General features: G+C 54.6%; 7 protein-coding genes across 7 annotated transcripts; 3 read left to right on the forward strand and 4 right to left on the reverse strand.

Moving 5' to 3' along the window:
* Positions 1-1,148: 1,148 nt before the first annotated feature.
* On the forward strand, positions 1,149-1,770 carry J4E88_001265 (uncharacterized protein; the record flags this gene model as incomplete). Its single annotated transcript, XM_049394935.1, has 3 exons — positions 1,149-1,153; positions 1,244-1,336; positions 1,542-1,770. The coding sequence occupies 3 exons, from the start codon at positions 1,149-1,151 to the stop codon at positions 1,768-1,770; spliced, it is 327 nt and encodes a 108-aa protein (XP_049258799.1).
* A 1,300-nt stretch (positions 1,771-3,070) lies between these two features.
* J4E88_001266 (uncharacterized protein) lies at positions 3,071-6,064 on the forward strand (the record flags this gene model as incomplete). Its single annotated transcript, XM_049394936.1, has 4 exons — positions 3,071-3,076; positions 3,098-4,155; positions 4,269-5,229; positions 5,291-6,064. 4 exons carry the CDS (start codon positions 3,071-3,073, stop codon positions 6,062-6,064), a joined length of 2,799 nt encoding a protein of 932 aa, XP_049258800.1.
* Positions 6,065-7,299: 1,235 nt separating this feature from the next.
* On the reverse strand, positions 7,300-8,664 carry J4E88_001267 (uncharacterized protein; the record flags this gene model as incomplete). Its single annotated transcript, XM_049394937.1, has 3 exons — positions 7,300-8,269; positions 8,321-8,461; positions 8,510-8,664. 3 exons carry the CDS (start codon positions 8,662-8,664, stop codon positions 7,300-7,302), a joined length of 1,266 nt encoding a protein of 421 aa, XP_049258801.1.
* Positions 8,665-10,344: 1,680 nt separating this feature from the next.
* Positions 10,345-13,380, forward strand: J4E88_001268 (uncharacterized protein; the record flags this gene model as incomplete). Its single annotated transcript, XM_049394938.1, has 1 exon — positions 10,345-13,380. One exon carries the CDS (start codon positions 10,345-10,347, stop codon positions 13,378-13,380), a length of 3,036 nt encoding a protein of 1,011 aa, XP_049258802.1.
* A 780-nt stretch (positions 13,381-14,160) lies between these two features.
* Positions 14,161-17,602, reverse strand: J4E88_001269 (uncharacterized protein; the record flags this gene model as incomplete). Its single annotated transcript, XM_049394939.1, has 2 exons — positions 14,161-14,278; positions 14,334-17,602. The coding sequence occupies 2 exons, from the start codon at positions 17,600-17,602 to the stop codon at positions 14,161-14,163; spliced, it is 3,387 nt and encodes a 1,128-aa protein (XP_049258803.1).
* Positions 17,603-18,170: 568 nt separating this feature from the next.
* J4E88_001270 (uncharacterized protein) lies at positions 18,171-19,448 on the reverse strand (the record flags this gene model as incomplete). Its single annotated transcript, XM_049394940.1, has 1 exon — positions 18,171-19,448. The coding sequence occupies one exon, from the start codon at positions 19,446-19,448 to the stop codon at positions 18,171-18,173; it is 1,278 nt and encodes a 425-aa protein (XP_049258804.1).
* Positions 19,449-20,121: 673 nt separating this feature from the next.
* Positions 20,122-24,644, reverse strand: J4E88_001271 (uncharacterized protein; the record flags this gene model as incomplete). The annotated part of the gene is made up of 2 exons (XM_049394941.1): positions 20,122-20,172; positions 20,232-24,644. 2 exons carry the CDS (start codon positions 24,642-24,644, stop codon positions 20,122-20,124), a joined length of 4,464 nt encoding a protein of 1,487 aa, XP_049258805.1.
* Between the last annotated feature and the right edge of the window lie 22 nt (positions 24,645-24,666).

Raw genomic sequence — 24,666 nt, forward strand, 5'->3', positions numbered from 1 at the left:
GCCTCCTCCCAGCTCAAGTCCCGTGCATGCAAAGAATTTTGACCAATGCGATCTACTGCTCGGACTCTTCACCAGGACATCGGCTGCGGCGCCATGAAGATTTTTGCTCCTCAGATGCCGAGCTAAAGCCAGTTTCGGCCGGCGGCAGGTCCAGGAAGGCTGCACTTGGTTGCAGGGAGCTGCATCTACCACATTTCGGCAACAGACTTGGGGTGAGGTGGAAGGGTAGTGGGAAACGTCAGAGAAGAGAGGGACGGAGAGTGAAGAAGACGCACGAGAAGAAGAGCTTTTGACGCGCCGGGGTGGAAATTGTTGAGTGACAGGAGCAGCGTGTTGCTACCTATGGCTTTCTAAACTCGTCACATGCACCTCGTCTGCACCTGCTGTTTCTCGTCCACGCTCGTCTGCGACTACCCTCTCGCGTCAACCTTCCAGCACAATTGCTTCTGCTGAGCGTTCCAAGGCGATGGCGCAAGCCCGCAATCATCATTGACATGGGCATCACAGACTGACACGGCAGCGCGTAGCCTGTCGCCTCGCCTCCCTTTCTTCATGTCTTACGTTGCCGTTACCCCGTCGTGCGCGTGGCCGACATTGTCTTGCACTTGTTCTTCGCTAGTATGGCTCTCTCCGTCGAGTCGCTGAATGGAGACACTTCTTTTCTCCTTACCTTTGACCCACCCGCTGCCCCACTATCGTCGCCGGGATTGTTCCCAGGATCGTTCACGATTCTGGTTGACCGTAAGTCTCTGAAGATCGCGCTTGATACCGCTGGAGGCCGACTTGTAGATGGGTGCTAATGTTTCCTGACCAGCCTGGCTTTCAGGGCCCTCCATCATCCTAAACTCCGTCTTCTCGCATTCTGTACAGAGAGCGAAACCATCCGTCGCGAGCCTGAGAGACCTTGACCGCGAACCCGACCTCGTGCTTATATCCCAAGACAAGCCAGACCACTGCCATGAAGCTACCTTGCGCCAACTCCCACCAGACTGCGAAGCAACTATTTTAGCCATACCGTCTGCGGCCAAGAAGATTCGCTCATGGAAACACTTTCGTCCCAGCCTTGTGCACGCTCTGCCGAAGTACGTCGAGGGAGATGGCCAGTCCATACACCGTATAGTATTACCGCCGCCGTCTCCCCGAGGGACATGTGGTGAGGTGACGGTGACTTGGATTCCAGCCAAGCGGGACCTTTCCAAGGTACATCACGCGATCGGGATAACATATCGGCCTCCTTGCACAGTACTCTCGTCGCTAAGCCCAATGCACTACATCAACCTGCCTATGAGCCCGCCCCCCTCTCCAGGATCGCCAATGACAATCGCCTCATCGCCCCGTACGTTGGTGCCGTCACCAAACAACGATCGAGAGAAGACCTTGTCTGTCATTTACTCACCTCACGGTGTTTCGTACGACGTGATTCGTCCCTACGCAAGCTCCTACCTTGTATCGGAATCCGCGCTTCCCCTCACAGCGCTTCTACATTCTTTTGACTGCGTTGAGAACCCTTGGTGGCTTGGAGGTAACATATCAGCTGGCAGTCCCGGTGGCACAGAGATCGCCAAGAGTCTGTATGCCAAAGCCTGGATATCTGCCCATGATGCAGACAAGGACAATCGGGGCTGGGCCGTCAAGTTGACTCAGATTGCACAGCACGCGGTTGACGAAGTGAAGAAGATGGTGGAAGAGGGTGTCATCAGGAAGACGCTGCCAAATACCGAAGTCTGTTCGCTGAGGGCCGGCGACAAGCATCGGATTGCTGTGGGATGAAGACAGCGCGGTTACTGCCTATCTACCAAGTCCTCCCAGCCATACACCGACTGCGCGATAAGGGTGTTTTGAGATTTGGCAGTCTCCATGTCGTCTCAGGTGCGACAAGGACTTTGAACTCGCCATTACTGGAGTCGCATGCTGAAGCATGGGTATATATGTTGGCGTGCAGGGCACATAAAGGGAAGCCAAAGATGGCTAGCGTGGAGAGCGCGGATCTTCAATGTTGGCCCCGAGTGCGCACTGCTCAACAGAGATGCACTGTCGAGTGTGAGGATGTTCCAGACTGGTCAGATGTGTCTACGCCTGGACATTGCGGGGAGGACATGTATTTGATGGAGCACTGGACCCTTACTTGGTCGCCCAGGTGTTGCGCATTCTGTGATGGGCGGACGAAAACAGGGCTGGGTTAGCCAGGAGATTGGGAGTGGAGCTGGAGCTAAATAGAGCCGAAGACAGACGTGCGGCGCAGGGCAAGGCCGGCTCGCCTCCTCTGTTGTCCGGTGCTCGGGGCGACAACGTGGGCTGCATGGATGGGGACTGCATAGCAATAGCAATAGCAAGGTGCAGCTTGGTGTAGAAAATAACCTTCAGTTTGGCACGCCATGGTTAAGAATAGGGTGATTGCGAGCCACAGCATGACGCCGCACCCGGGCTGCTGGGACTATTGGTGTGGCTGAGGGATGCATGCCGCCTGTTCTTAATCCAGACGCGCAATCTCCCTCTACGGGCGCGCGCAACGCAGACAACATGTCCAAGTACCGCAGCGATGGGGCCTTTGGGGCGTGGAAAGCAGCGCAATGCAGTGGTGAATGGGGCCCAGCATGTCCGACTGCATTGAAACTGCCGTGATGCAGCAGGAGCCGGGCCCGTGGTCATGTTGCTGGTGGCTTCGCAGCGCGCAATAAGGCACTGTCCACCTGCCAAGGCTAGCGCAAGACGGAAGTCGGATCGCGCCCGGCGAGCAAAGGGCTGAGCGAAGGGCCAACTATTGAGCATCACAGCTCGACTCGACTCCTGGCCGCCGACACACCCACGCCCATTCTTGCGCCCGCCGTTTTTCTTATCACGACCCCCATTGCTCCAGCGCCTGCCGCCCCGCCGCTGCCTCCGCCCAGTGCTGCTCTGCTCTGCTCTGCTCTGCTCCGCTCTGGTACCTAGTCTCTGCCGGCGCTGCACTACGCAATCCCCCGGACGACGCCCAACCCGACCTTCACCAGCCACACGTCGCACGCACACACTGGCTTCTCACGCTCCGCCGACCCCTCCTCCGCAGCGCTCGGGAAAGGCTGCCTCTTTGATGAGCGTAACCATCCATGAGTCGCAGATGATGCCCTCGTATGGCGCCGAAGCAACCGACCGCTCTTCCTTTGCACATGCTCAAACATCACCGCCTCCCCCCGCGCGCTCGCCCTCGGACCGCTCGCCCCCCAATGGCACCGCTGCCGCGATGAACGGGAAGATGGCCAATGGAATGCAGCCCATGGCAAACGGCCGCCCGGCCAGGCCCGCGAGCATCGACAAGCGCCTGTCCCAGGACGACGCACGTCATGCCCGGAGCAGAGGAGACTACATGGACGCCGACAGCTCCAACACCAAGTCGCTCGACACGCAGAGGCAGTCGAGCGAGCGCCCGAGCAGAGACGACGGCTACTTCGCCTCGATACACAGCAGCAAGACCAAGGACCGCCTCTGTGGCAGCACCACGCACGTCGAGCTCGGCCAGATGGATGCTCAGGACGGCACCAAAGAAGCAAGCAGGGACTTCTATGTTCCGCACGTCGGCTCCGTCTCCCATCCTCCCACCTCGCCGTCGCCGCAGCCCCAACCCGACGAGGGCACGTCCAGTCTGCAGGTACCGAGCCAAGCGCATCGCGTCTCCTCCCCACCTGCCTTCAACCACAACAACCCCGGCCCCTCTCAACAACCTCATCGTCTGCAGCAACGTCATACCCTCGAGGTCCCCAAGCTGCAAACATCGCGCGCCCGCGAACCCCAGAACAACACCGACGACGTCATCAGCGCTAGTGGACGCTTCTCGCCTTCCACACCGCACAAACGGAGAGGCTCCATGTCGCTTGTGCGTCGGACCACACGCTCCGTCAATTCCGACATGCATCTCGACGAGGTGCCCCAGGACGATGAGGCCGCGCGCTGGGCTGAGCACATCCGCCAGAAGCGAGCAAGCAAGCGGAAGCGCAAGGAGGACGAAGACGAAGACCGCGTCGTGGTAGGCACCAAGGTCGACCAGAACCACGTCAACTGGGTCACAGCATACAACATGTTGACGGGTATCCGCTTCACCGTCTCGCGAACCAACGCCAAGATGGACCGAGATCTCACTGATGCCGACTTTGACGCGAAGCACAAGTTCTCGTTTGACATGTACGTGCCGGCCGGCTTTCCTTGCAACATCAAGCACCTGCTAGAGTTCATCTCCACTTCGTCTGGCAGACCTCTGATCTTTGCTCATTCGCACAATACTGACACTTTGACAGAACTGGTAACGAGCTTACTCCTTCCGCCAAATACGACTTCAAGTTCAAGGACTATGCACCATGGGTCTTCCGCCATCTCCGCACTACCTTCAAGCTCGACCCTGCCGATTATCTCGTGTCGCTGACCAGCAAATACATCCTTTCCGAGCTCGGCTCTCCCGGCAAGAGTGGCAGCTTCTTCTATTTCTCGCGCGACTACAAGTACATTATCAAAACCATCCATCACGCCGAACACAAGTTCCTCCGCAAGATTCTCAAGGACTACTACAACCACGTGCAAGAGAACCCAAACACTCTTCTTTCCCAGTTTTACGGCCTGCATCGCGTAAAGATACCCTATGGACGCAAAATCCACTTCGTCGTCATGAACAACCTGTTTCCCCCGCATCGAGACATCCACAGCACATTCGACCTCAAGGGCTCTACCATTGGGCGAGACTTTAAGGAAGAGAACTTGGCAACCAACCCCCGCGCGACACTGAAGGACCTCAATTGGTTACGCAGAAACCAGCATCTTGAGTTAGGGCCGTCCAAGAAGAAGATGTTCATCGAGCAGATGCAAAGAGACGTCAAGTTGCTGCAGCGCTTACACATAATGGACTACTCACTCCTCATTGGTATCCACGACCTGGAAAAGGGTAACGAGGAGAACCTGCGAGACAAGACACTCAAGGTCTTTTCACCAGGTGGAGAGGAGGCACCAGAGCCCCAACCGAATCAGCTTATGCGGACGCCTTCGAAGTTGGAGAGTGCTCGGAAAGCAAGGGAACTGAGGCAGATGGTCAAGACACAGAAACCAGTACCCATGGGTCAGACGTCTAGCAAGATGCCGAATGAGTTGGAAGATCCTAACCGGAACTTCTACTTCTATTCTGACGATGGTGGCTTCCGAGCCACTCACGAGGACGAAACCCCCGGAGAGGAGATATACTACCTTGGCATTATCGACTGTCTGACACACGTAAGTTTGCAGCGTACAGCGTACAGCGCGTAGGCCTCGCCAAATACTAATTATGCTCCAGTACTCTTTCATCAAACGTATGGAGCACTTTATTAAAGGCATTGCTAATACCGAGTCTCAAATATCTGCTATACCGCCCGAGCGATACGGCGATCGATTCATCAAGTTCATCAGCGGTGTCACCAAGACTAGAGAAGCGGCCGAGCGTGAGAAGATGGAAGAGGCCACAAACGATCTCAACGAACTCTCGCTTGACGGTGTCAATGCGACTGCTGCGCAGCGATCGTCGACCGACCGTGTCCTGGAGAAGGCCGAGCATCAAGCCGACCGCTCGCGGCGACAAGGTCATGGTGAAGAAAACGTACCGAATCTACACTTGAGGGCAGTACGTAGTCCGTCGGCGGAAAGAGGAGAGATTGGGACCACTCTGCCTGTGGTGGAAGAGGCCGGTGAATCTTCAAGTGTTGGCGGGCACAGCAACCGGAGTGCCTCAGATCGCCATGCTGCCAATACGAGTAGCGAGAAGTCATCATTACCACCACCCACAGGAGCGCCCTACCTCGGCCCTCCACGACTTGAAGCCAGAGCCAGGTCTACATCCAGGGAAAGGGATCATGCACAGGGAAGGCCGCCGCCTACACCGCCGAAGGACTCTGGCACCGCGAGTAGCGATGGGCGCCCGCCTACACCGGCAAAGGACGCCGAATACATGCCCAACAGGCACTCTGGACCACCCACACCACCGAAGGAGGACAAGAGGGGAGGTATACCCAGAGCCTCTTTGGACAAAGATCTACCGCGCACGCCATTAGAGACCACTATCAGGGTCGGCTAAACTGGTTAACGAATCTGTACCGAACTCGTCATTTCACCATAACTTCTCATACAACGCCTTTTGCATACCGTCTGGCAATCCACCGGACCTTTCCTTTGTCGCTCCCTTGCGTCGCGAATGCATGATACCATGAGCCGCCGCCCGTTACTATAGGGCGTCGAGTCGCTCCTGCTTTTCCTTTGTCACATTTTTTCTCTTTTTCTTTTCTCTTTCCTTTCTGGGAGATATGTAGCTCTTCTCCCTTATTGTTGGATCACGGAATGGAACGGATGGCCTGCGGTGCAATTGTTGTCCTTTGCCTCTGTCTTTGCCGAGCTTGAGGTGCTAGTGCGTGGAGTCGGTTGCCGCTGCTGCGTGTCTTTGTAGGATAGTTTCTAGTCGGGTGGATGGAGGAGGAAGACGCAGCAATAATAGTTGTTGGTGGATTTTGGTTGCGAGTTGCCGGTGATACCAAGAAGAGACGGCGTGGGAAAGGGAAGGAGAAGCGGGTATGCTGACAGAAAGGAGCGTTTGGTGGCATATCTGGTAGATAGACGAAAGAAGTTATAAATGCATATAATTAAGTAACCTTGTCTCCATTGATCTTGATGGTATGTAACTAAAATGGCTTATAGATGGCGACACAAGATCGATGTGAACGTAGGAAGTGTACTAGATACATTATCAAGCAAAATCTCGTGAAATACCTGGAGTTTTTCCCGTGTACAAGAACTGCCCTGTGCTGTACTGCATAGTCTATTGTCTACGTTGGTACGTCATATAATTTTTAAACTTGACTCACTCACCGACAACAAGATTTGCGTGTTGTGTATATAAATTGTTACCGCAGTAGCAAATCAATGACCGTCTTGACATATTTTGCCGAATTAGAACAATACAGCCATGCTTGAAGACATGTTCAATCCGACAGACGCAGTAAGCCAAAGATTCAGTATATAGAATATGGGGTGTTTTCGCCCGATGTGGCAAACATGGGAATATTCTCTTCCACTTCCTTTTACCTGAACGTGAAGAATGTAGCTTAGTAGTGCATAAGCCCTGGTCTAGATGAAACGCAACGTCTAGATCACACAACAGCAATCGAGGCGTAGTCAAGGTGATATTCATGTTGTTTCATGCATTACCCAAGCCACCACGGTATATAGCCGCATAGGGTACGAGACCCGAGGGCCTAGTCTATCTAGTAGTACAATCCCGCATGCCCCTTCTCAAGTCCCCTCCAAGTAGCGATGCGCTTACTTGTAGAAATCGAACTTGTCGGCCTCTGCCGCACCCTTGACCTGGCTGGTGTATGCCTCCTCCAAATCGCTCTGGATGATGTTGTACCTGTTCTTGCGTACAGCCCTCAGACCGGCTTCCTGCATGATGGCTGCGATGATGGCACCAGAGAGAGGGTCGTTTCGGACGATCAAGCTGTCAAGGTCTACCTCAGGCGACAAGCTCATCTTGCTAGCGATGGTGGAGAAGATAAGACGGCGCTCACGGCGGTCGCGTAGCGAAGGGAACTCGATCTTCCTGTCGAGACGACCGGGTCGGAGCAGCGCAGGGTCGAGGGTATCCGCGCGGTTCGTCGCCATGATGACCTTCACGTTGGACGTCTGGTCGAAGCCGTCCATCTGGTTGAGCAGCTCGAGCAGGATACGCTGAACTTCTCGGTCGGCACCTGTCTGCGCATCGAAACGTTTTGTAGCAATAGCATCAATCTCATCGATAAAAATGATGGATGGTGAGTTCTCGCGCGCCATTCTGAACACGTCACGAACCATACGTGGGCCTTCACCCAGGTACTTCTGTACGAACTCCGAACCGACAACACGGATGAAGGACGCGGTCGTGCTGTTTGCTACAGCCTTGACCAACATGGTCTTTCCTGTACCCGGAGGTCCGTATAGCAGTACACCGCGCGGTGGGTCGATACCGATCTGCTTGTAGAGGTCGAAGTGTGTGAGCGGCAGTTCAACAGCTTCCCGAATCTCCTGCTTCTGCATATCTAGACCTCCAACATCGGCGTACGTGATGTCTGGCTTCTCGTCTTGACCAAGCATGGCAATCGAGGAGTCGGCCTCTGGTGGCAGGATGTCGACGAGGGCATTTGAGTGGCGGTGCAGCGCGACGGATGACGATGGCTTGAGGAGTTCGCGATCGAGAGTGGAGAGGATGCGGACGACATAGTTGGAGCCGGTGGACGATTGTACGATGCCGGTGCTGCGCGTGTTAGTGTCATGACGCAAGCGCTGTGCCTGTGTTGAAGCTTACTTCTGGTCGATGGCCTCCATGAACTGCCCTATCACCAGCGGTACACTCTGAATGCGCTTGATCTCCTCCTGTGCCCTCACCAACTCTCGCTTCAGACTCCGTTGCTCATCTTTGATGTACTCTTCCTGTAGATGAATGTACCTGCGACTGTTAGCCACCTGCGGTTCCATGTGCCTGAGCGCTACGAACTCTAATTGCCGTTGCAGCTTCTTGAAGGTCGAGTAGTCATCGCTGCCCTCGGTGGAGAAGCCCTCCAGGGTATCAAAGTTGGGTATCGACGACGGGAGCTGCTTCTTGTGCGGCGGGACGGTGTTGGCCGGGTTCTCCATGGCGGTATCAGCCATGATGATAGTAGCTGGATGGACTTTGTATAGTTGTAAGTCGGTGGGGGATATCAGCAGCGAGAGACAGTATTCGTCAGTGGTGATTGTTTGTGGCGGGATGTTGGTGAAGGCGGTGCTTGTGTGTCGCAATGTTGATGAAGCTCATGGAAGGCGCGATCGGGCAATGCGAGGCGGTGCCGCCGACGTCACGTGAGCTCGACGATCACTCCAGGGCTACAGCCAGCTAGCTCAGACGCCATCTGTTGCGACACGTGAAAAAGTAAATTCACGACGCTCTTATTACACGCAGGCAGACCTATACACTAGGACAGTATGGATTGTAACACATCGGTATTGCGCGTCAATTACTCGTCCCCACTGCAACCAGGCTTCTATGGTATGCTAAAGGGATAGTCGAAGACCCTTGCTCATGGCTCGAGACAGCTATGCAATGGGCCTGTATGAGGGACGTTATTCAACTCGCGGTGTGACCTTTCCTTCTGGCTGGAAACAGATGTGGAGTACGAATCAGCTCTAAAGTCTAGTTTTACCTGGCCCCCTTGAAGTGTTTAAATCCCGCGCCGGTTCACGACAACGACCGGGGACTAATTACCTGACCTGTATTGATCGAGGAATACTTTGTGAAAATTATAGAGTATGAAGACAACAGCATAGAGTATGGGCCTCGATGCGTGTGTACGATGGCACAAGCGCCGAATCTGACATGTATACCCCCAGTCGCCATGGTAGATTGCTGGCGTGTGACGCGCCGATCACCAACGGGTATAGGATTGTTGCGAATTTGCATCGTATTCGAGGGCAGAGCAGAGAGGCCGGATTGCGTCAAGTATCGGACGAGGACACTGGTGCGCTGACTCTGGGAGTAGCTTGGGGCGGTTCAACGGTTGGCTGGGCTCTCGACGCAGAGTCAAGCGGTCTGGGTGTGCCCACTCTCGACGCCCAGCTGTGTGCGATAACAGCGCCATTTCCTGCAGGAACAAAGTGATGTAATAAGTGGAGAGACGTGTGTTTCCGTGTCACGACGGCCAAAGACCCGGAGAAATCAAATCAAATTGAGTTAGGCTAGGCTTGTGAGTTGCCGGCAACGCAGGCACTCCACTGGTCTGTCGCAACGCGCGAACGCGTCTACGGCTCCGGATGCGACTGTGGCCTGCGTGTATGTTTTGGAGACTCTGCGGCTGCTTCTGCTCTGCGGGCGACGTGCGCTCTGTTTTGGAGTCGCGGACACTGCTAGGTCTCGTGATGCTCCCGACCAGGCTAGAGTAAGTAGAGGCTGGGATTCCGCCAAGAAAACTGTTCCTTCCTCCGCTCTCAGCAACGCATAGTCCGCAAAGCGCGTCTGCGGTGCGTCAAGTTATCGACCGCATTCAAAGCCACTCGTTATCCGTCCTGCCCTGATGAGAAGATCCTTTTAGCGTCGGTCTATTGTCGCGCCCGGTGTGTATTATCTCATCCTGCCTCCGCCTGCCGCGTCCCTGTCCTGCGCCTGCGTCTCGTCGGAGGGCTGCTGCTAGAGGCGCGTCCATCTAAACATCAACATGCGTGCTGACGGACCACTAGCCATATCCAACCCAGACACTCACGTGCGCCTATCGCTCTCTTCCTCGTCCTTGCCTTCACGCGCCTGTCCCCTCCCTGCCCGCCGCCGCTCTTGACTGCTCGCGGCAGTAGCGCACCATCATGGACTTCCAATCCCCCCAGAACGGCATGTACGATCCGTCGAGCTTCATCGACCCGAGCGCAATCGCAACACCCCAGATGAATGGCGCGCGCCCGTTCAATCCTATGCCCTCGGTGCCCCAGAAACGAGACTCGTCCGGCGCCGCTCTATCTTTATCGCGCTCTCAGACACCTTCACAGCAAGCCCAATTCGGCTTCCAGCACCAGCAAGGCTTCACTAACACGCCCTCGCCCACCATGCAGAGCCAGCACTTCGCGCCCGGCCAGATGGGAGGCCAGCGCATGAACACGGCCTCACCAGCGCAAAATCCCCACGCGCCGCAGATGTCGCCCATGAACTTCCAGGCTTCACCTATGAATCAAGCCTTCAATGCTAATTCCGGAAACCAGTTCCCCGTACAGTCGGTGCAACTATCACAAAATCTCCAGAGTCGACAGCAAGAGGCGCAAAGGCAATACGCAATGCGCCTGCAACAGCAGCAGCAGTTGGGTAATCTTGCCGCGAGCAACATGGCTGCGCGACAAGGGCAGCAGCCAGGCGCGCAGATGCCAGGCGCAATGCAGAATCCAATGCAAAACCCAATGCAGCATCCGGGCATGCAACAGAACATGATGCAGGCTCAAGGGCAAGCGCAGAACCAACAGTCGCAATACAACCAGTTCATTAAGAACGTTCAGGCGCTGATGGCCCAGCATAATAGACCCTTCAACCACCAACCACTCTGCGCCGGTCGGCCGACAAATCTCCAGAACCTTTACGCGGCCGTCATGCGCTTCAAGGGCCATCGATTTGTGACGCAACAAAACGGTTGGCCCAGAATCGCGCAAATGATGAACATACATCCACAACAGTTCCCAAACGCCCCCAACGAACTGCGCCAGATATACGAACAGAACCTAAGCCTTTACGAGACCGCATATCTGCAAAGACAACAGCAAATGCAACAGAAAGGTATGCCTCCGCAGGGACAGATGGGACAGATGGGCCAAATGGGACAGATGAATCAAATGGGTCAAATGGGCCAGATGAACCAGATGGGTTCTGTGGGTCAGCAGATGTCGCCAACAAGACCGACTATGCCGGGACAACAAGTCAATCCTGCAGGACACCAGGAATATCTGCAGCAACTACAGAGATCACAGGAAGCCATGAAGCAGCAACAGCAGCAACGGCAATCGCTTCCGCCTGCCCAACAGCCGCATCAGCAACTCGACCCTTCCCCACATCCACACCAGTCGACGCCTTTACAGAGCAATGCAGCGCTACCAAGCGTTAACGGCACCACACCACAGCCGGACGGAAACGCGCGGAAAAGCCTCAGCAGACAGCTGGAAGGGACACCTACCCAGGGACAAGAGCCCGGCCAATCGCAGTCGTCACCAATGAAGCAAGAAGAGAACGCCGCCGCAGATTCAGCCGCGGCCGCCGTTGAGGAGCCCGAGAAACGCAAACCAGTCATCGAGCAAGATGATGGCACGAGGGTCTATCAGCCCGCCTACCGAACGCAAGATACATGGGGAGGTCTCGACTTCGACTCCGACAACTTCAAGAACATGATCGACACAATCACAAACTACAAACCAAATGTTCCGTTATTACCGGAGATGGGTGTGATCGACGTTCGTGCCATCATCATGAGTATCAAGTCGGGACTACATGCGGAGGTGCGCTTGGGTCTGGATACCTTGACGCGGATAACGTATGACAACACCGTCCAGTTCAATTTGTCGCACTGCGACGACTTGACAGAAGTGCTGGTAGAGTACGCCGAAGATCAGCTGGAGATACTAGGCAACGACAATCCCGAAGTCACTGATATCATCGATCTCACCCCATACGAGGACGTCCTACATCACTGTCGCGAGGAAGCCTCGGCACTACAAGAACTCCCACAGGCTGGTACGAAGGAGTACATGCTCGACCGTACTGCAGACCGGCTGCTGGCAATCACCACCATCTTCCGAAACCTTTCTTTCCTCGAAGTCAACCACGACTCTTTGGTCAGCGCTCCAGTAATCAAGTTTCTCGCAAACTTCATACGGCTTGTCGGAACCCGCGTACTGTTGCTACGATCACACATCAACACCTTCGACTTCATGAAGGATGTAGTCACCTTCTTCTCTAACACAAGCGCGAAGGTTGTGTTGCCAAATCGTGAAGACGCATACGCCGTGTTGCACTTCCTCTGCGCTTTTGCTCCAGTTCCGCGACCCGCTGAGCCTGTCAAATTCACACCCTTCAACCCGCAAATCCACCGCTATCTCCCTTCTGCCGTTGATAGTCTTGCCAAACTCCTCGCTCGCGATGATCCCAACCGGACCTACTACAAGCAAATATTCATCAACGAGGCAACATCTATCCCTGCGTACGACCTCCTAACGCGTTCCTTCGCCCTCGCCATCTCCGTTGTGCCGGACCGCAACTACATTGAAAACAAAATGTACCAGATGAAAGAGCCACGCCCGAAGGAGGTGCGCATGTTCGAAGCGCGTGTTGCAGAGTCACGGAAAGCATACCTGATGCAGGGCATGTTGGCGGCAGATATACTCGCCAGCCTAGCTCCAGGGCCCGAGACTGGTATCTGTCGCTCATGGCTCGAGTCGGAAGACGGCTGGGCGCATAGCTTACTCAAATTCGCCATGTCGCTATCCGCTACCGATGCGGCCATACCGCACCCCCCACAACCGCCAAATCACCGCGGCCAACGGCCCATGGACCATGACCGGGAAGGTTTCCAGCTCATCGTCCATCGCGCGCTATCAACCCTGAAACGCCTAGGTGACAAGTCAAAGGGTGGTGAACCGCTGGTCAAGGGCGTACAGCAAACAAACGGGCACATGGAACACGATGATGAGGACGACTATGACGAAGATGAAGACGACGACATGGAGATTTTCAACTTCAACGGTAGCTCGTGGAAAGTCAAGGCAGACATCTTACCTCGGAAAGAGACCATGCTCGGCGCATTGCTTACCGCTCAGTTGGATGTGCGGAGTCTGAACCAATTCTGCAAAATCGGTTATCTGGATGAATAATGGGGTGGTGTAGGATATGGAAGGTGGGGTTTTAGGCGAACATAGGAATGTGTATATTGGCGGAGGTGTTTGGAGACCAACCTTGCATGGGAAAGCATTTTTGCTTCAAGTGAACGTAGCATTGCGAGAGAGTTCACATGGATTTTGTGCGATTTTTTCTTGCCGTCTGTATCAACTCTTTCTTATCTTCTTGTATAGTCAATGTATGAGACTGTGGATGCACTATCATGTATTTCTTCGCAACGTACGTGACGTCCTCTACTCTACTGGAATAGATGACATGCGGGTGACCAGATCAAGTCGACCAACCTGGCATGATCATCTATCGACAAACAGTGACATGATCACCAACATGGACAAGCACAATTCATGAATGATTACTCTCATTTCGCCCCTCTGCAGGGAACATGTTATACAGATTACTTTGCTCGAGTGTCAACGAGCGGAGCACATAAGACCTGTGCTCACAAAAGAATAAACGCCATGAGAGCTACCGAAGTAAGCCCAGGTTCCGAGTACCGTTTTGACCTGGTCCGCCCAACGCCATGCTATGCATTGAAAGAGAAAAAGACTCGAAATCCCCATGCTCATACCACCACACATGATGCGTTAATAGTCAGATAGTCCGTGCAGGACGAATGTCCTTGTACAAACTTGAAAAACCAGTTATGATACGTAGCAGCTGTTGCATCTCGATCATGTCCTCTACTAATGGGGTGCCCCGGGATTATGAACAGTGGATGGAGAGCCAGTCACTGTGCCGCTAGTGACGTTGTCGTTCTAGGACGGTGAGCCGGCGAAGGATGGAGTAGCAGGAACGACGGTGGCGGGAGATGCAGCACTTGCGTCCCTGAATGTGTCGTTCTGCTTCCGTTGGCCGTTGAGGAGCGGGCAGAGCCTGGTGGAAAATCTGTCAGTAAATTCGTTGAAGAAAGGGAAGATTGTCTACGCACTTCTTGTTGGTCTTGATATGACCCACCTCGCCGCAGTTAGCGCACTTGCGAGGTGTTGCTCCGCCTTTGCCTGGTCCACCAGTCGCACCACCTTCTCCGGTCTGCGACTTGTGCATACCCTTTGCCTTTTCACGACCTTCACGGCGTTCAATGTTGCGAGCTAGACGTGCTAACTCTGCCTTCAACTTCAACTGTTGGGCCCTGTCCACTTCAGGATCGCCAGTTGGTTTGATGTCCTCGATGCGCATGTTGAGAAGACGCTGCTGTCGCTTGTGCTTGATGTAGAGCTGGATAACGGCGGGGTCGGTGATGACCTCTGTGACATCCTCGTACTCATCGTACTTGTTCTTGATAGTGCGAGTGATCTTGAGCTTCTTGCCGCTGTTGTCCGCATTGCTATTGCGAGACATTTGTGACATGGTCTCATCATCAGGACGTACGGCCGGGGTGCCGACTTCGGAACGCTGGCGACCTGTGTTGTTGTGGTTTACAGCAGAGTCCACATCGTCTTCGGTGTCGGAGGGCGGGTTCTGAGCAGATAGACTCTCCTTCTGCTTGTTCCAGATGCGCTTAATGGCGTTCTCGTACATGACCTGTTGACGCTGGACATTGTAGCTGTGGCCACCAAGCTCCTTCATCTTCTTGTTATCGAGACGATCAGCTGCACTCTCACCAACATCTCTGAAACCACCCTTCATCGAAACCTTGATGAAACTGAAACCCAGACCTTGACCGGTAGGATCACCGTCACCATGAAGCTCCAACATGGCCTTGCCAGCGCAAGCGTTGAGGAAGTTCTTTGTTGTGTTCCATGGCGCGAGTTTGACATCAGCGTTCTCGTTGTCAGCCTCTTCATCGTCGTCACGGATCTCGTTCGACTTGATGCCGGCGTCCTGCAGCTGTTTATCACCAGCATGCATCGAGTCGATCAGACAAACATCTTCTGGCTTGATCCAAGTGCGTAGAATCGGCTCTTCGGGAACAGTCTCTCCAGGCACCGGCTCCCAAGTTCCAATGTCCTTCTGGTACTTCATGATTTCTCGCATTCGAGAGCGATTCTGCGCAATCTCGGTACCAGGCAAATGCTGCTTGATCATCTCGTTGCTGACCCAAGGTTGACGCGCATTCTTCTGCTGTCCCTTTCGATACAAGCGGAACGCGAGCATCTTCAATCGCTTCTTCGAGGCTTCAGTAACCTTGCGGGCATGTGTACCGGGCACTTCCACAGAAGGAAACTGCTGACCGACGACCATGAGATTTGGAATGTTTCGCATGTAGTACTTGGGGCCATTAACACCAGTGAAGCTTCTGCTCACAAGGAAATCGGTCTGTTCGGGCTTATGTTTGAACACGGGAGCTCGGTACATGGCGTTGTGAAGCGTCAACACTTGCTGGCCGGGCTCAACCTGACCGAACAGCGAGAATGGGCTCTTGTCTTGCGGTAGCAACACCGAGGTCTCACCAATACCATCTTCCGGTTTTGGTCGCGCAGTATCTTCCATGTCCTTCCGACGGTAGTAGTTGAGAATCTTGACACCCATACCGAAGTTGGACAACGTGGTAGGGTATTCCTCCGAGTACTCGGCAAGGAGGAGGTCAGAATTATCGCCAATGTTGAGGTCTTCTGCTGACGCGAAAGCTTCGGATGGCTTGAGGTTTTTCTTGTGCTTCCTTTTGACAGATTTGAGGACTGAGATACTAGCTCGCTCACCGGGCTTGAACGTGACAGTAGGACGGTGGAAAGACCGGAGTTCGCGGTCGGACAGCGCAACCTTGTAGAAAGGATATTGCAGCTTCAGTGCGGGCAAGCTGTGCTCAACGTTCATGTGGCCAATCGTACTACGGACCTTCTGTTGGCTGCTTTCCTTGAGCGCGTCGTAGGCCTCATCGTTGGAGATGTTGTAGCGCTTGAACATGGGGTTCGCAAGACTTCCGCGGCTGTCGCGCTTGAGGCCTACACCCAATGTCCGAGGTTTCGGTGGCTCTGCACTGGGCTGCTGCACATCCAGTAGGAGATGGGGGTCGTTCATGTCGAGAAGAATCTTCTTGGACAGTCGCGCCGTCTCAAGCTCGGGATCGTCCCAGGTGGGTAGGTCCATGTGATCGTATACGGAGAATTGGATGGGCTGCTCACGGCTTCCAAGCTTCCGCTTCTTGTTCGGCGATAACTGCTCGAAGTCAATGCCCCCCATGCTATCAGGCGGCGTTGGTGCTTGGTTCCCGTCGGACATGGTCACATCGCTTGCACCATCTGGCACGTCCCAATCCTCACAGGCAATCCGTAGGTCGCTCCAGGATACATTGCCGATCATCTCACGGTCGTCGATGGTGTCGAGGTTGTCCAACTCTAACTGATCTTCGCTATCGCCATCTTCGTCGGCGGTATTGGTAATGTGAATGAGACCACCCTGCTCCTCTTCTTGCTGCCGGCCTGACTTGGCAGTGGTGGTCGTAGGATGCAACCGGAAGCTTTTTTCTTGGTCCGTCGCAAGGTCCAAGGTAAGCTTGTTGGTTTGGAATGGTCTCGGTGTCTTTTGCGGAACTTTGGGGATATAGAAAGCGCGCTTTCGAGGTACCAGACTGAAGAAGCGTGGCGGCTTGTCCGCCTCAAAGTTGGGCCAGATCTTCTCGAACTCCTCTCGCGATGTCTTTACGGGTGCAGCCGCCGGCTCATCCTTCTTGCGCGAAGACTGTGCGAACAGAGCCAGCTGCTCTCGCACCTCGGGGTCTTCCTCTTCCACCTCTTGCTGTGCGACACTGGTGGCGATGTTGCGGGTGGCAGACTGTGGCTTATCCTCTGCGACACTACTGAAGCCTTCCTGGACAAGGTCTTCGATGGAGGTGAGAGGGTCGTCTTCGTGTCGCGCGGACTCTTGCACCGGGTCGGAGTGGCTGGGATCGTCGCCGAAGAGATCATCGTTATCGTCGTGGTTGTCGCCGAAGAGGTCGTCCATGTCGACGTCTTCGTTGTCACCCGCGCCGCCAGAATCCTGTAGAGTAGTCCCGCTGAAGTTCTGGGTGCTATCGGCGCCCTCGCCCGACGCGAACTCCTCGTCCGGCAAGTCGTCATCGCTAATGTCTTCGTAGTCGACTGCGTCGTCGGCCTTCTCGCCAATATCTAGCGGCCGGTCCGCAATACCGCCCAAGAGATCCTCCTCGCCTTCGGCAGCGCCCCGCGACATCTGTTGCATGATCTTGCGGAAGTCCTCCTCATCGTTGTCCGCGGTGGAGTCGCCGCCGACATTCTGGGGTGGGTGTTCGTCGGCCATGGTCGCGTGTGGTATTATGGGAGCTAAGCGTCGCTGGACGTGTTCAGGGAGTTGGAGGGGAGTTGAGGTATTAATATAGGCGTGTGACTCAGGCGCAAAAAGTGAAAGCGCGCCGCGAGGCAGAAGGGCGGTTGAGGGGTGCGCGCGCCGTCATTCACGCTATCACCGCGCTCGAAATACTGCGAGGCGCCACAGAGACAGGCCGGGTGGTTGCGTCGGTTGTTCGCGTGCGTCTTCGGGGGGCTTCTCGGTCGTTCGGGGGCGCGGGTGTCGATACAGCCAAATGGCTCTGTGTCGTGTACAAGTGATGGAATCCAGTCGCGGTTCAAGGCCGCGGCGGAGTGGCCCGTGCGCTGAGCTAAAACTAGTCAAAGAGAACGGTCAAGCATCGCCGCGTTCAAGATTCACTTCACGCAATGTGCACGGATGTGGGGATTCTCAATAGAACATTGCAATGTATCAGGTGGTCGCACTGCTACGTTTACAATCATGTGTCCAGTCCTTGTCGCCTCCAATCTGTGCTATCGGGTCGCCGCACGGTGACGCCTGCCACCCCGTCGTCTCCAACTCACATCTCCTCCTGCTCAACTGATTCCTCCTCCATGTTCACGTCTCCGTCTTCTTCATCTTCGATCACTTCTCCATGACCTTCTTTAGTATCGTCGGCGGCAGGTTCTGGTGACGTGCCCCAGATGCGAGCACGAGCTTTCGCATACTCCTTCTTGACCGTGGGCACGCCAAGGGACCATCCACGCTCCTCGAGCTTGTTGCGGATGTCCTTGAACGACATGCCTTCAGCATCGTGCCAAACAACAATGCAGGCCTTGTCAAACTCGTGGCTCTTGTAGTTCCGCTTCTCGCGCTGAGCCTGCTTCATGGCTTTGACCGAGCCACCCTTCGAAGAAGCAATCGATGTATCCGCCGAAGTCTCTTCGAGGGCCGAGACTTCGCCTTCGCCTTCGCCTTCGGTCTGCTCCTCGGAGGGAGCAACCAAGTCCTTCTCGGGCTGAATACCACTTAGACGGGGCGCACGCGGCCTTCCACGTCTCGAGATGTTCCTGCCGACTACGCCAATCTGCGTAGCAGGCCTTGCACCGTAGCGCTTCTGTAAGCGCTCGAGAGACCGAATATGGCGGCGACGTACAGCTTCATCCGTCACTGTATCGTTTGGGAATGCCTTGTTGTACAAGATAGTCGCCTGCGAGTATGTGTGCTCCAAGTCATCTAGCAAGTAGATAATCATACTGTTCTGGTGATCTTCTGTGTCACCATAGGGAGATGCACCGGGTGTGGGAGCTGGAGGGTCTTGGCCGGCCACGAGATCACGCGGCGGCATGTTGATTGCCTTGATGCTGTTATAGGTCAGACCCAGCTCCTGGGATGATCGTACTTGACGCTTCGCTCGACCGCCTTTCTTGTCTTCTGCCGCGCGCTTCTTGCCATGTGACGAATGTTCCTGAGCAACGGCGCGAGGGTCTTTCGAAGAGGTGACGAATGGTTTGGCCTTGCGGTCTACGCGAGAGTTCTCCTCAGTCCCGGACGCTGACCTTGCAGCAACCCCTTCATCGCTGCTTGTCGCCGATGCAGATAAGTCTGATTCTTCTGATACAGCCGTCATTTCGACAGATTTGACTGTTGTGTCTTTGCTCTGAGTGGTCTGGGTAGACTTGGTACTGCGAAGAGTTCGCTTAGGCGTAGTTTGGCCATTGCTCTTTTCGACTCGAGGGCTCTCAGAGGTCTTTTTCGCTTCGGATATAGGAGTTACCGCTGCCTCTTCTGCGCTGCTAACATCTCGAGTTGTGTGGCCTTTCAACTGGGTGGGAACGGAGTCAGTGACGTGGGCCATGGTGTTGTGAGCGGCTGACGTAGTCGCGCGCTCAAGTTGTGAGGTGCTGGTGAAGTAGGAGTGTATTATTGTGTTGGTGGAGAACGTGCAGTGGTTGCGGGTATAGGTATAGGTAGGGGCAGAGGCAGGAGGTGGGTATGTGGTGTAGGCCGAAAGTTGGTGTAACCCGTGTTGACGTACTCGAGTAGGTTGTTAGCAATGGTCAAAGCTAAGACAAGTGTAAGCGGTATATGAGGTGGAGGTCCGAGGTGGCGAGGGGCGATTGCGTGGGAGTTGGAAACCGTAGCAACGCCTCGGTCGAGAAGTTTTGTTGTGTGCGCAGGCAGCCGCTATGCCTGATGAAAGGGACGGGAAGTGAAATTGACTACACTGCTGCCACTTAAAGAGCCTAAGGGAGGAGAGCGAGCAAAGCTAGTTTGATCTAGCTCCGTGCAACTGTAGATTCGCGCAACCTTGGACGCTCAGTTAGGTATATCAGTGCTCAAAGCGAGGTTTTATAGATATAATGATAATGACATTCAACATTGCATTCGTTCAGTACCAGGCCGCATGTATCTCAGTATGGTATCATCGCAGCTAGCCCAACCCATTCCGCTTCATACCGAATACGTGCCCGCGAGTTTACTCCCAACACCAAACACCAATCGCAAGAGTCTTCGTTGCCCACCAATCATTAAGCCTGTTTAATGATATAGTCTTTGTTCTCAATCGTAACACTTTTCGTCTAAAATAAGTCAGTAAACGATGCTGAAGCCATTGAGTGTGCACTTGAGATGAGCTTACCATGTGATTGACCTTGTACACGCCGACCAGCCGCGATGCAAGTTCAAACATGTTGTTTCTAAGTGAGATAACAATGAACTGTGCGTTCTTCGTCCTCTCCTTGATGTAACTCGCCACGATGCTCACGTTGCGGAAGTCTAGCGCCGCGTCGATTTCGTCCATGACGTACAACGGTGTAGGCTTGTAGTGATGCAAAGCAAACACCAAAGCTAGAGAGCTCAATGTCTTCTCACCACCGGAAAGGTTGCTGATGTTCTTCCATGACTTTTTCGGAGGCATTACTGAGAACCGGATGCCCTCGGAAAAGGCGTCGAGTGTATCTTCATATTCGAGCTCGGCGTTGCCACCCATGGTAATCATCTGGTACATCTCTTTGAGACGCGCAGTGATGATGTCGAAACCAGCCTTGAAACCTTCTTTGCGAAGACGTCGAAGCTCTTCGCACTTGTGCTTTGCAGCGTCACGGGCGCTGACAGCAGAAGCGAGGTCTGTGGAGCGCGCAGCATGCTCCTCGACACGTTTGCGGTACTCGGCGAGGACCGCTAGGTCGACTTGCGTGGACTCATTCTTCTTCTCCAAGTGGGCGATTTGGTCCTTGAGAGTAGCCTTGTCCATGTCTTGAAGCTCGTCTTTGCTGTAAGACGGGAGACCTTCACCTCCGTTTTCTTGTTCCTCGCCCAAGTCGGTGACATTTTGGTATGCGAGCTTGCTTAGCTTGTCATGGAAGTATGCTTGCTTCTTCTGGTACTCGTTCAGAGTCTTTTGGCTTTCTTCAAGCTTATTGCGCATCTCAATCTCGACCGCACGCGTCTCGTTGAGCTCGCCCAGCTTCTCATCGAGCTCCTTCTTGACCAATTGAAGTTCTTCTTTCCTGGCCTCGAGCTGTTCTTGCGCTTCTTCGGCCTGCTGTCGGATCCCGGAAACGTCGCGTTGTTGTGAAGCCATATCATCTTCAACCTTCTCGGCATCAAGAGCAAGCTTTTCGAGCTCTTTGATGGCATCGTTATGTGCCTTCTCGTGCTTGACGCACTGCTTCTCTTCCTTTGATTTCGCGACCTGTGCATTGGACACTTGCTCGGTCAATGTATCGATCTGTCCCTTGAGACCATCGACTTTGGCCTTCTGACCTCGTAGCTTGACTCCTCCGATCTCCATGATTTTGTCCTGAAGAGCCTTGATCTCCGCTTCAATATCCTCAGTCTCTGCACGAAGTTTAGAGACCTCCTTCTCCATCGTGGCGATGTTCTTCTCCAGCGATGCGATGCGTCCCTTGTCGGTCTTCGTGGATGTCTGTTCACTACCTAGCTCTTTGATGCGGCGCTGAGAATCCGCAATATTGCGATCAAAACTCTCAAGTTCCAGCGCAAGCTTCTGTGACTTGGTGTCTAGTTCGGGTATCTGCTGATTGAGGTCTCTCAGCGCAGTCTCGAGCTCCCGCAGCTCTTGTTGGAACTCAGCAAAGGTCTGTTCAAGCGTATCGCGGTCATGCTCGAGCTTTGTGACCTGGTCTTTCGAGACGTCAGACGCGAGCTTGGAAGACATCTTTCCCTTGACTACTCTGCTTCCACCACCACTCATGGTACCCGCAGTGTCGATAAGCTTGCCGTCTAGGGTGACGACTCGCCATCTCTTCGCGCCATATGCGATACGCTCAGCTTGGTCAAGGTCTTCGGCGACCAGCGTGTTTGTCATAACCTGGAAGAATGCAGGCTTGAGCTTTTCGTGCTTAGGCTTGACAAGGTCGAAAAGACGTGGCACGTTCTCGGGTGTTTGCACTGGCGACATGTCACGCTTGGCGAGGCGATCCAGGAGAATGAAGTTGGCGCGACCGAGGTTGTTCTTCCGTAGGTACTCAATGCACTGCTGACCAGACTCTACTGTGTCTACAACCATGTTGTCTAGTTGCGGACAGGCCGTAGAGATAGCAACGTCGTACTTCTGATCGATGGTGCCTAGGTTTCCGAGTCGACCATGGAATCCATCGATACGTCCTGATTCTTTCAGACGCATCAGACCCGTCAAAACGTTGCCTTGAGTCTGAGCGGAAGAGAGACTTGCCCGGGCCTCATCTGCCTTGGCTCGTGCGCCAGATAGCTTCGACCTCAGCGCCGGTTCTTGTTGAGTTATCTCCTCAAGTTTAGCCTGTGTCTTTTGTACGTTCTTCTCGACACGCTTCCTCTCGGCTTTGCACTCATCAAGTTCCGCAACCTTCGCCTGTTTGGCTTCCTCCAAGCTCTCGATCTTTGCTTCGACTTCGGCAATACCCTTGGCACCTGCATTCTCACGCTCACGCATGATGTCGAGCTCGCTCTGGGCAACTGCAATAGCGGACTGTTTCTCGTTGATCTTCGCACTCCAAGGTTCCAAAGATTTTTGCTTTGCAGCGATCTCGTCGGAGAGACCCTGTGTTTTACCAGCCAAGCTCTTGCGAATCGTCTCGAGCTCCTTCGCTTCGACCTCCATGCTTTGCTCGAGTTCAGCAATCTCTTCGTTGTAGCGCTCGACGTCCGCAGCGTACTGCTTGGCGAGGCTGTCTGCTTCCGATCGACCATAGCCACTTGTCTCCTTGGTCTTCTCCAGCTTCTTCTGTTTATTAGCCAGGAACTTCTTTTTCTCCTCGAACTTGACCGTCTCCTTGTCAACGCGGGCCACCTCTTTCTGGTACTCCTGGTTCTTCTTTTCGAGCTGCTCACACTCTTTCGCGCCAGTCTTGTATTGTCGCTCAAGCCCCTTGATCTCTTCCTCGTTACCCTGGTGCTTCTGCAACTCCTCATCAAGCTGCGACTGGAGCTGTCCGACAGATTCCTGGGTGACTTGAATGTGATCGTCGAACTCGGACACATATATTTGGTAGAGGGTGGACTGCTTCGAGGCCAGCTCGTTCTCGTCACGAATGTAGGCGAGCGCCTTGTTCTTCTTCTCTTCCAGACTGCTCTTCTCCTTCTCGACGTGCTGTACACGGCTGCTCTTCTCACGACAGACTTCATTCAGGGTCTCCACTTCGACCTCTGACTCTGCAATGGGTGTCTTGTATTTGGACGTGCCGATGATATCTTCGAGATACTCTAGCAGACCATCGTCATGTTCGCCCTGTGCTTTTGGCTTCATCTGCGCGATCGATTCAACCTCACCCTGCAGGATCAAGAAACGCTTATGGTCGAGATCCACGCCGCGGTCTTTAAGCAGGGTCGTGACAATCGTGAATGTAGACTCCTTCCTGTTGATGTAGTATTTGCTCGAATTGTTCTTGAACGCTCTTCGAGAGACGACGAGGTCTGAGTCCGGGATGACTTCGTGGCCGCCGTTTGGGAGGTCCTTGACTTCTTGGAAGTGGACTTCGACCTCGCAGTAATCCAGGTCCGGGAACGCCGCCGAATTGTGAATGAGGGCAGAAAGCTTGCTCTGTCGCATCTTACTTGCACGGAAACCGAAGACGAAGAGAAGCGAGTCGATGACGTTTGACTTCCCGGAGCCGTTCGGTCCCACCACGGAGGAGAAGGAGGCGTGGAAGGGCCCAACCGCCTGTCGGCCTGCGTAACTCTTGAAGTTGTTGAGGACGAGCCAGGTGATTACCGTTCGCTGTTTGGGCGCCACAGGCTCATGCAACGCGGGGATACCTGCCGCTCGCCTCTTGACCACAATATCTATAGGCTCAAGCATAGTTTGTTGTGTGCCGAGATCCTCCATGACCTTGGCTGGGGGCTGAGGCTCTGATAAAGGCTCAACCTCGACCTTCGGTTCCGGTACGGGCGACTCGTCTTTCGCTTCTATCTGGGTAACCTCCGCGACAGGCTCGGGTGCGGGTTCTGGCACAGGTGCGGGTGCGGGCTCCGGCGTTCGGTCGGTCATGGTAACATCGCTTGCAGCGTCACTCGTAGGGTCGTCTACCATGTCATTCGTGGCATCGTCTGCCGTGTCGTTTGTACTATCGGCGAGCGGCGAGCTTGGTGTAACGGTGGCTTCGGACGCCTGCTCAACCTCGGGCTCGGGCGATATTGAAGGCTCAGGCGTGAGCAAGTGCGAGGTATCCTCAGCCGGAGGTGCAGCGACAGAAGCACGTGGCTTCCTGCCGCGCTTCTTGGGCACCGCCTTGGAGGGTGAAGCCGCCCCGGTGGTCCTCTCTGTCGCGGGTGTGAGCGTCTGCGTGGGTTCGACCGACTCTGTGGCGCGTGTCCGCCGCCTCGCTGCGGGCTTGGGTGTCGCTTCTTCATTCTGGGCTGCAGCCTTCCGAGGCCTCCCCCGTCCCCGTCCCGTCTTGAGTGGCGCGGGCGCCGGTGTGAATTCTTCCTCCTCCTCCTGCTTGACTTCGGGCGTAGGGGTCCTGTTCTCCTCATGGTCCGAGTCGTCGACAACGGGTGCTTTTCGGCGCGTCGCAGCGGCGCGCGTAGATTTCCTCGGGGACATGGAAGCCATGATTGCTATGGCTGTGGGCTGA

Source organism: Alternaria novae-zelandiae, assembly GCF_023758075.1.
Source record: "Alternaria novae-zelandiae strain BMP 2774 chromosome Unknown scaffold_2, whole genome shotgun sequence".
Taxonomy (NCBI): domain Eukaryota; kingdom Fungi; phylum Ascomycota; class Dothideomycetes; order Pleosporales; family Pleosporaceae; genus Alternaria; species Alternaria novae-zelandiae.